Source organism: Pterocles gutturalis, unplaced genomic scaffold, assembly GCF_000699245.1.
Source record: "Pterocles gutturalis isolate BGI_N339 unplaced genomic scaffold, ASM69924v1 scaffold1409, whole genome shotgun sequence".
NCBI lineage: Eukaryota > Metazoa > Chordata > Aves > Pterocliformes > Pteroclidae > Pterocles > Pterocles gutturalis.
The window spans coordinates 1-12,370 of NW_010135333.1; the positions used below are offsets into that span (position 1 = coordinate 1).

Genomic DNA, 12,370 nt, shown 5'->3' on the forward strand with positions numbered 1-12,370 from the left:
GAGGCAGAGTGTACCTTCAGCAAGTTTGCAGACAACACGAGATTCAGAGAGGCGGCTGATACACCAGAGGATTGTGCTGCTATCCAGAGGGACCTCAACAGTCTGCAGAAATGGATTGACAGGAACCTCATGAAGTCCAACAAGGAGAAATGCAAAATCCTGCACCTGGGGACAAACAACCCCATCCACCAGTATATGCTGGGGGCCACCCAGCTGTAAAGCAGAATGACCAAAAGGGACTTGGGGTTCCTGGTGGACACCAAGTTGAACATGAGCCAGCAATGTGCCCTTCCTGCAAAGAAGGTGAATGGTATCCTGGGCTGCATTAGGAAAAGTGTTGCCATCAGGTCGAGGGAGGTGATCCTTCCCCTCTATTCAGCACTGGTGAGGCCACACCTGGAGTGCTGAGTCCGGTTGTGGCTTCCCAGTACAAAAGATACATGGACATAATGGAGAGGGTCCCTCCACAGAGATGATTAGGGACTGGAGCATCTCTTCTATGAGGAAAGGCTGAGAGAGCTGGGGCTGTTCAGCCTGGAGAAGAGAAGGCCCAGGGGAATCTCATCAATGCTGTATAAATACCTGCAGGGAGGGTGCAAAGAGGATGGAGCCAGGCTCTTCTCAGTGACGCAGGACCAGAGGCAATGGGCACACACTGAAGCACAGGAGGTTCTGTTTGGACATCGGGAAACACTTTTCCACTGTGACAGTGGCTGAGCACTGGCACAGGTTGCCCAGGGAGGTGGTTGAGTCTCCATCTTTGGAGATGTTCAAAAGTTGTCTGGACATGATCCTGGGCAGCCTGCTCCAGGTGGTCCTGCTTGAGCACACGGAGTGGACCAGGTGACTTCCGGAGGTTCCTTCACACTTCCACCATTCTGTGACTGTGAATTTCCTACTGTGATAGGGTGGCTGGTTGTGGGGCTGTCTGGGGGCCACCACAATGCCAACACATGTTGTCACAACAGCTGCTGAGAAGCTTCTTCTTTGGAGCACAGGGAGGTTTTTCAAGGCAGCACTCTGATTACTCCTACAGTTTCATTATCTTAGCCACACTATGATTTACCTGCAGTGCCCAGGTTGGTTGGCCAAGGAGGGGACAGTACCCTTGGTTTCACAGCCATCACAGTGACCTTGAGGGCTGTGTTTCACTGTCACTTATTCACACCAAAAATCCCAGAGTCTGGAGATGGTGCAAAATGAAAATGGCATTTAAAAAACAGTAGCGTTGCCCTTTTCTTCAAGTTGCACTTCACATTTGCAGCTCTGTTCATGCTCTCCTTTGGCGAGAGCATTCTGCGATACTGAAGCAGACTGATGTGACGGCAGGTTGTCACACACACGTAGGTGTGTGTACTATATATTTGGTGGTTCTGTGGTGCTTTAAGTTTGCAAAGCACAGTGCTAATATTTACCAACCAGTCCACGGAGCTTGTGTCCTATTGCGTTTATGAGAAAGCACGACAGCTGTGTGTCGTCTGACAATTATAAATAGGAACTTCACAGGAGCAGCTTTTATTTTATTAGGACACACACTTTCATTGGAGTCCTTGGAGCTGAATCCTGAGCAGAACACATGAGAGGAGAGATGAACATCCCAAAAGATATTTATACATCTGTGTTCCCAGTCCTTTCCTCTTCAGTATGAAAGCAATTCTACGAAAGGATTATTTTGACTGTCTGTTCAAAATTTCCAGAGGAGGAGATTAATGTGTGGGCAGCCTTGCAGTGCAACTGGAAAAGCTTGCTGGCTTTGCACATTTTCATGAGCTTCATGGCTCACTGTGTCAAGGTTATCTTCCTCAGACAGGAAGATGTGGATGTCAAATAGCAATGCAGCAAGCAGAAGGGCTAGGGTCTGACAGCAGCTGCTGAAGTGCAGAATTATCTCTGCCTGGAGAGCATGACTGCAACTGGGGGCTACAGCAGATGCAGGCACCTTTCCACCTTTTTTTTTTCTTACTTGAGAAAATCCCCTATTTCAAATGGCCAGGTAGGCTATGATGGATGTGTTTTGCACTGATCTTTCTCTCAGGCGGACTTTGCCTGACCCAGACAGTGATCCTGTGTGTATCCTGCAAAAGAATGGGAGGCAAGATGTTTAGGTTTCAGGGAGAGGGAACAATTTAATGTGTAGATATGGCAGAAGCTGTTTGCAGAGTCAGTTTGGCTCCACCTTAGCCCTCTCTTGCCAAGGCAATTCCCCCAATTGCAAAAAAAATTGCCAGAACCTCCTTCTGTCCTGCAAGCTATTCCAGCACCAAAGGGTATAAAAAGATAATATACTCCCCGCCCCCCCGCCCCGGTGTTTCTGCTCTGTCCCACTATATTTGCAACAGTGTTGCTCTGCCTTGGTAAAGGAATGGGACTTCTTCAGTGTCTCTCATGCCTTCTTGATTTCCTCTGCCTTTCCTTAAGCAGAGCCCTCAGAGTGATGTTGCACTTAAAAAAAAAAAAAAAAAAAAAAAAAAAGTGTTTGCATGTTGGTGTGAGTTTAAAGATTTTGCTCCCATACTTATGCAAGTGTTTTATTGCCAACCCAAGGCAGTAATGTACAGCTTTTCCTGATCTTCTTTAAGAGAATTTACAGAATTTACAAAATTTATGCATTTTTCGTGAAGCTCTGTTTCCCTCCACGCATGGGAGGGTTGACTTTAGAGCAAGCCTCTGCAAGAGGAAGTGCCGGGCTGGGTTTCCAGAGAAGCACTGGTGCATCCTGCGGTGCCAAGCAGTGTCAGGGGACAGACAAGAATCCAAGAATCAGAAGGGGCAGAGCAGAAGAGCAAAGTAGGGATGAGGATGTGGTGAGAGGTGCGGAGCGGCAGGAAAGCCTGTGTTATTTTTTGTATTATGGCTATTTCAAACCTTAGCAGCCTGATTCCAACTGCCTTTAATAGGAGGCTCCTGCCAAATTAAATCCACCTTTGGAAGCCTTTGAAAGTAAAGAAGAGTGTGCATTTCCGTGGCAAGTTGGAGGCTTACTGTCTCAGGGTGGTCTCATCTGCTTTTAGTGCTCCTTGTAAATCAAAAGCAAGCTGCAAGCTGCCTGGTAGGTTTACACCGGTGTAAAACAGGCAGAAGGAAGAGAAGGATCAATGGGTGCTGTTGGAGGACGGCTGGGAGTTGTCCTGCTGCAGATGCCCTGAGGACCTGTGCTGTCTCCTTCACCCTCTCCTGTCAGCAGCTCCCTCCTGCCTGCCCGTGTCCGTGCACCGATCCTTTCTTCACAGTCACAGCATTGGTCTCTGCTTGGACAATATTCTTTTAACTTAATTCCATAACTGCTTTTAGGTGATGGGAAGATTAGTATAAGCTTAGCATTAAATACCATACTTACCATCTATGATCCTGTGCTCAGTAGACCACAAAACATAATGATGCTCAAGTAAGAAAAGACCACTTTGTGGGGAAAAAGAAAACATCCGTCCAAATAAAAGCATTCTCAAAGTGCTACTATGCTTCTCCTTTTTGTTCTTGGGTTTATTTTTTTTCCTAAAGCAAATTTTACAAGAGTTAAAAATCTGGAGAAAATATCACAGGCCAAATCTAAGCTTAGATACTATTTCATAGAATCACAGAATCACAGAATGGTTTGGGTTGGAAAGGACCTTAAAGATCATCAAGTTCCAACCCCCCTGCCCATGGGCAGGGACACCCTCCACTAGACCAGGTTGTCCAAAGCCTCATCCAGCCTGGTCTTGAACACCTCCAGGGATGGGGCATCCACAGCTTCCCTGGGCAACCTGTTCTAGTGCCTCACCACCCTCATAGTGAAAAAAATGTATGGCCTCGCTTCTCACACAGTTGTGTCTGTGTGGACTGTAGGGAAGATGTCCAAGAAAGACAGTCTTTTCCTATTAAGTTAACAGTAGGTCACAACCCACAATGTTAATCACCTCCCCGTCAGCTAGTGTGTTTCTGCCTCTTTGCTTGTACCCAAAGTACCTGAGAGTTTTCCATATCTAATAGTACAGATAATAATAATTTGCATGAGAGAGAGACTGGATAAAAACACCATTGTAGGTAAATGTGTCCCCATTGAACAAGATGGAATTTGCTGCTTGGCTCCTGCTGGGATCTCCTACCAGCCTGTGTCCCATGCAGAGAAAGGTAACCAGTCATCTGGCTATGGTTTGGATGCTAGACGGCACTCAGACCTTCTGGGTAGCACATGGTGGAGTAGACAGACAGAGAGATGGCGCAGAAGTAATACTTTTATTAATCTTAAATCCCTAATACAGGTAAGCATTTTTCATAAGGCTTTTCCCCATCAGAGTGTGGATGAAAGGGGACAGAGTAGTTAGGGGCAGGGAGTGATGTTCGCTTTGGATGAGGATGCTTTCCAGCAATCTGACAGCAGCTGTGGGACTTTCTGCAGCCAGCCAACACTGCAGCCTGTGCTTTCCTGTCATCTCTGTCACAGGGTTGAAGCCAAGGCATGAATGTACTGCAGCAATTGTATTCAGCCATACTGGGCTTGGAGTACTAAAATTGGGGTACATCTGCGAAGTCTGAGCCTGTAGTATGTTCAGTGCTGGCAGCCATCACTGTCTTCCAAGGGGGTTACTTGTAGAGGGGGAAGGATGCAGGACCCATCCCTGGTAATGAAAGACACATATCTGTGCCCACCTGCAATGCTTACAGCATTTGTGTGCTGCCCATCCAAATATGCCAGATGGATCTGGAGCTTTTCCTCGTGACCTGGAGATGTGGGGTCTCCTCTCTGGTGAGGCTGAGGAAGGTGTGACCAGGAAGGGCACATGCCTGAGAGCAGCAGTGTTATTGAGACTCACCAACACTATTTCTCCTCCCAGCTACTTGCGGGGTGATCAGGCACTTGCAGGCAATGACATGAAGAGAGCCTGGCTGGTATCTTCTGGCCTTTCAGATGTTCTACACAGCTAGTCAAATGCTCACATGTACTTTAGATAACAGGGTTATAATTTTGTTCCTGTGCAGGAAGGGCAGTAGATATCTTTCCACATTGCGTATCCTCTCAGATCACACCTATATTATCTCTTGTTTCTGTGGGCTTCATCTGTATACGATGCGCAAGTGAGCGAGCCTGTGACTGTGTTGCTCTGACAGGCACCCGGGCACAGGGTGCTGCTACTCTCCTGTGAAGCCATAGGAAGTGTTTCACTGTTCAAGATAAGAAAGACCTTCACTTCCTCCTTTTGTGCTTGCAGGGCTGAGCTGCCACCGAGGCTGCATCATCCACCCTGTCAACCCACTGGCAAAATGGACCAGGAAACGCTGGGGAGTGTTGTCCTGCTCGCCATCGTCACCTTGATAAGTGTTGTCCAGAATGGTAAGACAAAAATAAGCATTTATTAAGGGCTAAAATAGAACAGAGAAAAATTCAGGATTACGTATGCTGATCTGATCCTTGGATAGATAATCTCTGGTTATAAGTGTGTGTGTGTGTGTGTGTGTGTGCTTAGGCATGATTTTGGCTTTAGAAATTATCTTCTAGAGCATATAATTTTGCATGCTGTTGTTGGAGTATCTTGGCAGTCGCATGAACCTACTCTTGTGATATTCTAGAGGGAGTTTGCTGTACATATGTCAGCTAATGAAAGGAATAATATGGTGGGGTTCCCTGTGACAATATGCATTCACATTTGATGACTGGGACCTCCTTTCCTGGCTAAAGCCTCTAATGTGGGCAGCTCTTCAGCCAGAGCCCTGCCACCGTGGGCAGGGGCCAGGGCCCTGGTGAGCTGCAATGGGTCAGACCTCTGCACAGACTTGGGCAGAGGGGGCAAAACTGGACCAACTTATCATCAGAGGAATATGTTGGGGTTATTGTAGGCAGGCAGCCCTCCTGCTTTCTTGCATCTCCAGGTCCTACAGTTCAACTAACTTCAATTGACTGCAGTCCCAAGAACACTGCACATTTCCTGCAATGGAGAAGTTTCCTTTTTTTAGCTTTTATTCAGATCTCTATAGTCCCTACTGTTCTTCAGAATTTTTTTAAATAGAACAACAAGTTTCTCTCTTGTGCAAATCTGGTTTTAACTTGAACATCGCCTCTTACAAATACTTAATCATTTTATCAGGAAATTCTGCCCAGAATACAGAAGAAGGGACTGTGCTTTGCCCCAGCTGCACTGAGATCACCCAGGTTCAAGGAGAGTCAGCAGTGGGCTGTGGGATGGGGGGCTGCTTAAAGTGCTAGAAATCTTCTGCGAAGGCTTCTTGGTACAAATGGGAGATTCCCACTGAGCACAAATCCCATGTTCGGTCCTAGGAAATGGGCTATTCTTGGGCTGCTGCAGAGGGGAAGTGTTGGGAGCCTCAGCATAAGCCTGGCTGCCAGAGAGCAAAAAAGAGATGCAGACTGTTTTAGTTTCGACATACTTTAAGAACATGAAGCCAGTACCATGTAAATATGGGTTTATAAGCTTTTCTGCATCTGGTGCAGGATTAGAAAACAGTTCGGGTGAATGTTGGTATTCCCAAAGCTGGAGGTGGGCTGTGGTGTTGCCCCAGTCTGATGTCCATTTTCTGTCACCTTGTTCAATGGTGGGAATCTCCATATCCTACAGTGATGCGTGTGGCTGGATGCTGCTGAGTCACACATGTAGCTCTAGATTTTGCTCTTGCATCAGAGAAATGTTGCAATTTATCAGCTTTCAAGACAAATCAGTGATCATCACTTATCAGATCAGGATGGGGGAAGCAAAGTGAAGGCAACAGAAAAAAGGGGCAACCTACTTGTTTGCATGCATGGTTTCTGTTGGCATGAACTTGTGAAACAACCAGTCTTGAACTGAACTCTTGTACATTAATTTGGCCAGAGTGGGACTGCAGTGGTTCAGGCTCAGGTCAGCCTGTTCAGCCCTGAAGCCTCAGGCATTGTCTCCTGGTGCAGCTGAGCTCCAGACTTGCTCTGCTCACTCATGTCATGCTGGCTTGTGAAACCACCCTCTTGCCCTGAGGTTCAGAGTAAAGAGCAGGAAATATAACCATGGTGTTGCAAGCTGCTGCATGCTCTAGTCTCCCATTTCCCCGAAGCCAGGTTAGCAGGAGCCCAATGTCACTGAGGTGTGAGTGTAAACCCAGAACGAGTTCCACCCCTGGATGTGATCTGTCAGCTCTGCTCTGGTCCTCTGCAGACCTTCAGCCTGGCTGAACTTCAGGCAGCCGGGACACACCTCTTGGGTTGCCTTCTGGGGAGATTTTGAGAGTCTAATGAGCTTGTGAGTTTGACAGGGTAAGGAGCCACAGAACTAGGGAGAAAATTCCAGGGTGAAAAGCTCACTTAAAGTAGGAGGCTCTGCTTCTCCATGTGGTGGTGAAATGTTGTATTCCCTTCCAATTCACTGCCCTCACCCTGGGGGTCCGCATGGTCCTGAGGAAATACAGCTGCTGCCGTGGGTTGGAGGTGCTTGACCCAGGCACTTTCTCTGACCAAGAGGCGGACAATTTGTGTGAGGTGGTTGTCTAAGCTCTTTCTTGAGTCAATGGAGAAAGACCAGCACTTCAGTGGGGTGGTTCCTCTCATTCCAGTAGCTCTCTGAGGGATGGACTGGCCTCTGGATGTGCCTTTCCTCTGTTTCCCTCTGTCACCCACTGTTTACAGAAGGAAAACATCCATCTCCCCAACACTTACGAATGTCTCTGAAGTGAGGTGAGACAAAGCCTGCTCCTCATCCATGGTGTGGGTGTACGTGATAACCCTACCTTGGAGACGGCAAGACCTTCCAGGACAGCTGCCTGGACCTCCACAGCCAGATCCTTCCCAGGAGACCTGACACCCCCATGCCTGCCCACCACTGATCCCAGAGACTGTGCACCAGGAGTGTCACCACTGGCATCTCCAAGTTCTTGTCCTCAGTGGCCACCATCATGTTGGCCATGTCTGTGTTCAGCCTGATGGCTCTCAGCATCACAGAGCCTCTCTGCAGCGGTATGCTGGCATTTGGGAAGTGGCAGCACCTGCAGCAGCAGGGAGGGAGATATATATAGGGGAGACATATATAGCTTTCTCTTGGCTTTTCTCTGAAGCTGAGGCATCTTCTAGTGATTTCACATACGTGCTAAAAGGAAGGGCTAAGGTATGCTACATGTCTCAGTGAGCCCAAGCAGTCCCAGACCTGCAGAAAGTGGATCCCCATCGCAGCAACTTTGCACTGTACAAAAAATTTCTGTCCAACCTAGTCCTCTTAGACTCCATAGGCAGGTTAATGACCCCATAGAATCATAGAATATCATAGAATCATTAAGGTTGGAAAAGACCTCAAGGATCATCAAGTCCAACCCAACACCACCTAACTCACTAAACCATGTCCCTAAGCACCACATCTACACATTTCTTGAACACCTCCAGGGATGGTGACTCCACCACTCCCTGGGCAGCCTGTTCCAATGCCTGATCACTCTTTCAGTGAAGAAATTTTTTCTAATGTCTAGCCTAAACCTCCCCTGGTGCAACTTGAGGCCATTTCCTCTTGTCCTATCACTTGTTACTTTAGAGAAGAGGCCAGCACCCACCTCACTACAACCTCCTTTTAGGTAATTGTAGAGAGTGATAAAAGCCCAAAGGCTGGGGTGGCATGCAGATGGAGATGCCAGGAGCTCTTGGTGGTTGTGCTGTCTGCTCCAGGTCCCCCAGAGCCAGGTCCTTCGGGAGCTGGCCAGTGCACCGTTCCGGTGGCAGTGGGAGGGTCTGCAGCCTGGCTCAGAGTGGAGACACTGGCTCTAAAGCACTGCGGGTTTTTCTGGAGAAAGCCTGTGTATACCCAAGGGAATCACTCAGTACTGGAAGGCAAAAAACTCAGCAGATTTTAGTGAAGGCAATGAAAGTACAAAAGACCTACTGATAGCATCAGTGAGGGGAAAAAAGAGGTAACTCTTCAGATTCCATGGATGAAATCCCACAGCTTATCAAGTTACACTTCTATTGTTATAAAAATGTCTTTCCTGATGGGTTATCTTTTATGTGTATCCTTGGCTAATATTCTAAACCATCAAGTGATTTGGGTACACTGAGATTGGATGCACAGTACAAAGCTTGCACCTTGTAGCCTGTCAAAGCTCTGTCTAGTGCATTTAGACACATGATTGATGGTCTCTGGTTTAGTGTCATCAGATAAAATATGTTTGTCAAGCACGTGATACATTATCTTGAGGTGCTGCATTTTTGCTAATGCCCTGACACAACACTGTTGCTTAAAAGGAGTATGCACACAATACGGATACACAGCGACCAGCCATCAGGACCAGGTTTTCAGTGGGTCTTTCTGGAAAATGAACCAGCCCTACAGGATGTCCTTGGTTTGGCAAATGGGTATCACTAAAAGAGAAGAGACCCCCTTGTCTTTGTGCTCTATTAGAGAGTGAGAATTGTCTTTGACAGCTTTGTCCAGAAAGCTTTTTTCCCACTGGGGGCACAAAGGATGGAGTCTGGGCTGTACTTCTGCAGCAGACAGAGGTGTGGGTTGCCAGAAGTGCAATGTGGGGATGAAGAAAGGCTCAGAGGGGAGAGCCTACTGCCAGTCACATGTGAACACGTGGGGTTGTCTGAGGTCACACTGCACTGCACCCTTGCACTAAGGGTTTGGTTATACCACGGTGACAGAGTGAGCACTCTGGCCACATCCTGCACCTCCGCACCCGCGTCCTCTCCCACCATACAGCCTGAATGCTCATGAGAACAGAGCTGAGCCCACAAAGCCCAGCTTCTGCAATATCTCCAAATTACATCTCAGATCGAATACTTTATTTTTTTTTTTTTTAACAGCTTTTTTTGCTAGCAAAGTGGAGCATGAAAGCAAACACTGCAATGGGAAGGGGTTCCACCGGCCAGGGTCCTCAGCCTTCGACCGCGTCTACACTGCCAAGTGAGTAGGCAAGTCCTAAGGAGCCGGTGGGTGCAGAGCAGGGTTCATATCTCTTTTTGTTAGGGTTTAATCCAAACCCTTTTGGGGTCTAGAGGTGGGCTCCACAGGTGGGCTCCACACGCCCTTAGACAAAGGCTTTGCTCTGCAGTCCCAGTGCTGCATGCATTACTGTGATGTACAGAACCTGCAGTTCTCCACTGTGTTTGCTGGTGAACCCGGCTCCTTTCTGGACGCCGGGTGCTGCATTTATAGTGGACTTGCAGCCCTTATGTGAATTTTGTCCCTTCATTTGGGAGTGCATTCACCCAATAGTAGCTAATGCTGGCAGTGTGATACAAGCACAGCCGGTGTCCCAAGGGCACTGTGGCTCAAAACGAAAGAGCCAACAGAGAGACACAGACTTGCTGAGGAGTGAGTTGGTGGCAGAGCTTGTACAAAAACTCCTTGGTCCCCAGGCAGCTCCCTCCACATGCAGCCCTCCACTTCTCGACCACATCTGTACCTCTTGTTTTTGACATCCCTTCAGAGAGAGCAGATGGGAAAATTAATTCCAACCCAGAGAGAAAAGAACATATTTTTTATTACCCATGAACTACTGACAATGTGCTTGAAACTGGATGCTGCCCTTCGCAGGTCTGCAACCTCTGCCGGGGTTCTTCCTTGGTGCTTCCCCTCAGAAAGAATTCCTGGCTGAAGGAGGCAGCTGGAAATCATGCCTTTTCCCCTGCAAAGAGACAGGTTAACTCTGTCAGACACTTCTATTGCTGTGTGATTTTCCTTGTGTTGGTCTCATGCAGCTTTCAACGGCAATAACTTGATTAATATGACTTAATTACAAGGATTTTCCAAGCCAAAAAAGCACACAGCATCTATTATACGCGTGCCTTGACCAAACAGGTTAGAAGAGGAAAGCAGCTTTCACAGGTGCCAGGCATGTGCATGGGGTGGTTTGTTTTCCTCATCAGGCAGGACAAAGGCATCCTTTATAAGACCGAGGAAACAGTGAAACAGACCTGTGTTCAGCCCTTGTGTCCAGGTACAGACACACCAGCCAGCCCCCGGCAGCTGGCTCTGGGGTAAAAGCCCACCGGCAGCAGCATTAGCGCAGCCCAGATTCATCCCCCACCGTCCTTTGCCGATGAAACGTTGATTTGGTTTCTATTTTCCCAGTGTTCTGATTTCTTTCTGGCAAATTCCTTTCTAGCCAGAACTGCGGACACACGTACCCAACGTTCCTGGCTGTGCTTTGGTGTGCTGGCCTTCTCTGCAGTCAAGGTAATGCTCATTTTTTTCCCCCTTCAACCTTGCACCACTTTCAGCAAGGGATAGCGAGGGTTTCAGAGGTTACACTTCCAGGGACCAAGTTCTCCTGCAGCGGGGGGACCATTCTCACCTGGCTGTGCTGCAGCTACCCATGCTGTTTAACTAGCAGCACACTTCCTGGCATAGTTTATGCCAACAGATGTGTTCCCAGACACCATGCAGGTCAGTCCAAGCCAGGGACATTTCATATAAAGGCATTACAGATGAGATCCCTCTGTTTTGGGTGGAGGGTCTAGTACCTGGATACTGGATGCTGCGTTATTCACTCTCAGGACAGGAAATGGGCTCATTTGGTTAAATTGCCAGAGCTGTCAGCCCTTCCCAGCTCTGAGAACAGTCCAGGAGTATTTATGTGCATTTCTAAATATGATCCCCTGAAATGCATTTGGAGTTGTCCTAAAGTTAAGATGAGTACTTTCCTAGGGTCCATGGCAATTCTTTCTGCAAGAGAGGAGTTTCTTGACCAGAAGATGGACTTTTGCCTTCAGGTGTGGGCAAAGCTAGAATTAGTGGGGAAAGAGGAAAAGCCTTTTTTTATGTGCTCAGAAATGAGTATTGGACCCTAGTAGAGTCCTCCACTTGCTCCTAGAGAAATGCATCTATCAGCTGCCCTTCATTTCTGGTGAAAGCAGAGCCGGAGCTGGCACCCTCCTTCCTGAGCCCAGAGTGACCCACACTGGGTTTCTGTGGCAGGCACAGCTGTGGGCGGGATTGCACCCACAGAGACTTCAGAAAAGCTGGTGTGAGGGCAAAGCAAGTGCTCTTTTTCCCACACAAAGGTCTCTGTCTTGTTTCCAGTGCTCATCCCATAGCCCAAAGCTGCAGGTTCCCATTTCCTAGTCCAGCCCAGGCAGTAGGGGGGGGCAGTACGTACAGTGAGACACAGATGGTGTTTCTAATCCCGTGTTTTACCCTTTACCCAGCTCCTGCCGCCTTTGCTGGCCTGATGTACTTGTTTGTGAGGCAGAAGTACTTTGTGGGCTACCTTGGGGAAAGGAGTCAGAGGTAAGGACTTGCAGATCCTCTTTACAAAATCCGGGATGTGGCGGCAGTGCAGGCACAGCTGCCGGTTCACGGCACTGCCTGTGATGTCTGCTTGCATGGGCTAGCACAGGAAAGCCCCCCTCTTCTGGGTGCACAAGAGGAGCTGGGGGAGCTGCAGCAGGCACGGCGGCACTGGGGTCTGGGGAGCTGCAGGA

At 48.2% G+C, this 12,370-nt stretch overlaps 1 protein-coding gene across 1 annotated transcript in view; it reads left to right on the forward strand.

Annotated features, from left to right (window-relative positions):
• The first annotated feature begins 5,185 nt into the window (after nucleotides 1-5,185).
• Nucleotides 5,186-12,370, forward strand: part of ALOX5AP (arachidonate 5-lipoxygenase-activating protein) — a 7,994-nt gene continuing 809 nt past the window's right edge. The window contains exons 1-4 of the mRNA XM_010081828.1: nucleotides 5,186-5,311; nucleotides 9,749-9,848; nucleotides 11,053-11,123; nucleotides 12,095-12,176. Coding sequence (XP_010080130.1) covers nucleotides 5,242-5,311; nucleotides 9,749-9,848; nucleotides 11,053-11,123; nucleotides 12,095-12,176 — 323 coding nt within the window. The 5' untranslated portion in view covers nucleotides 5,186-5,241. The remainder of the gene's footprint in view (nucleotides 5,312-9,748; nucleotides 9,849-11,052; nucleotides 11,124-12,094; nucleotides 12,177-12,370) is intronic.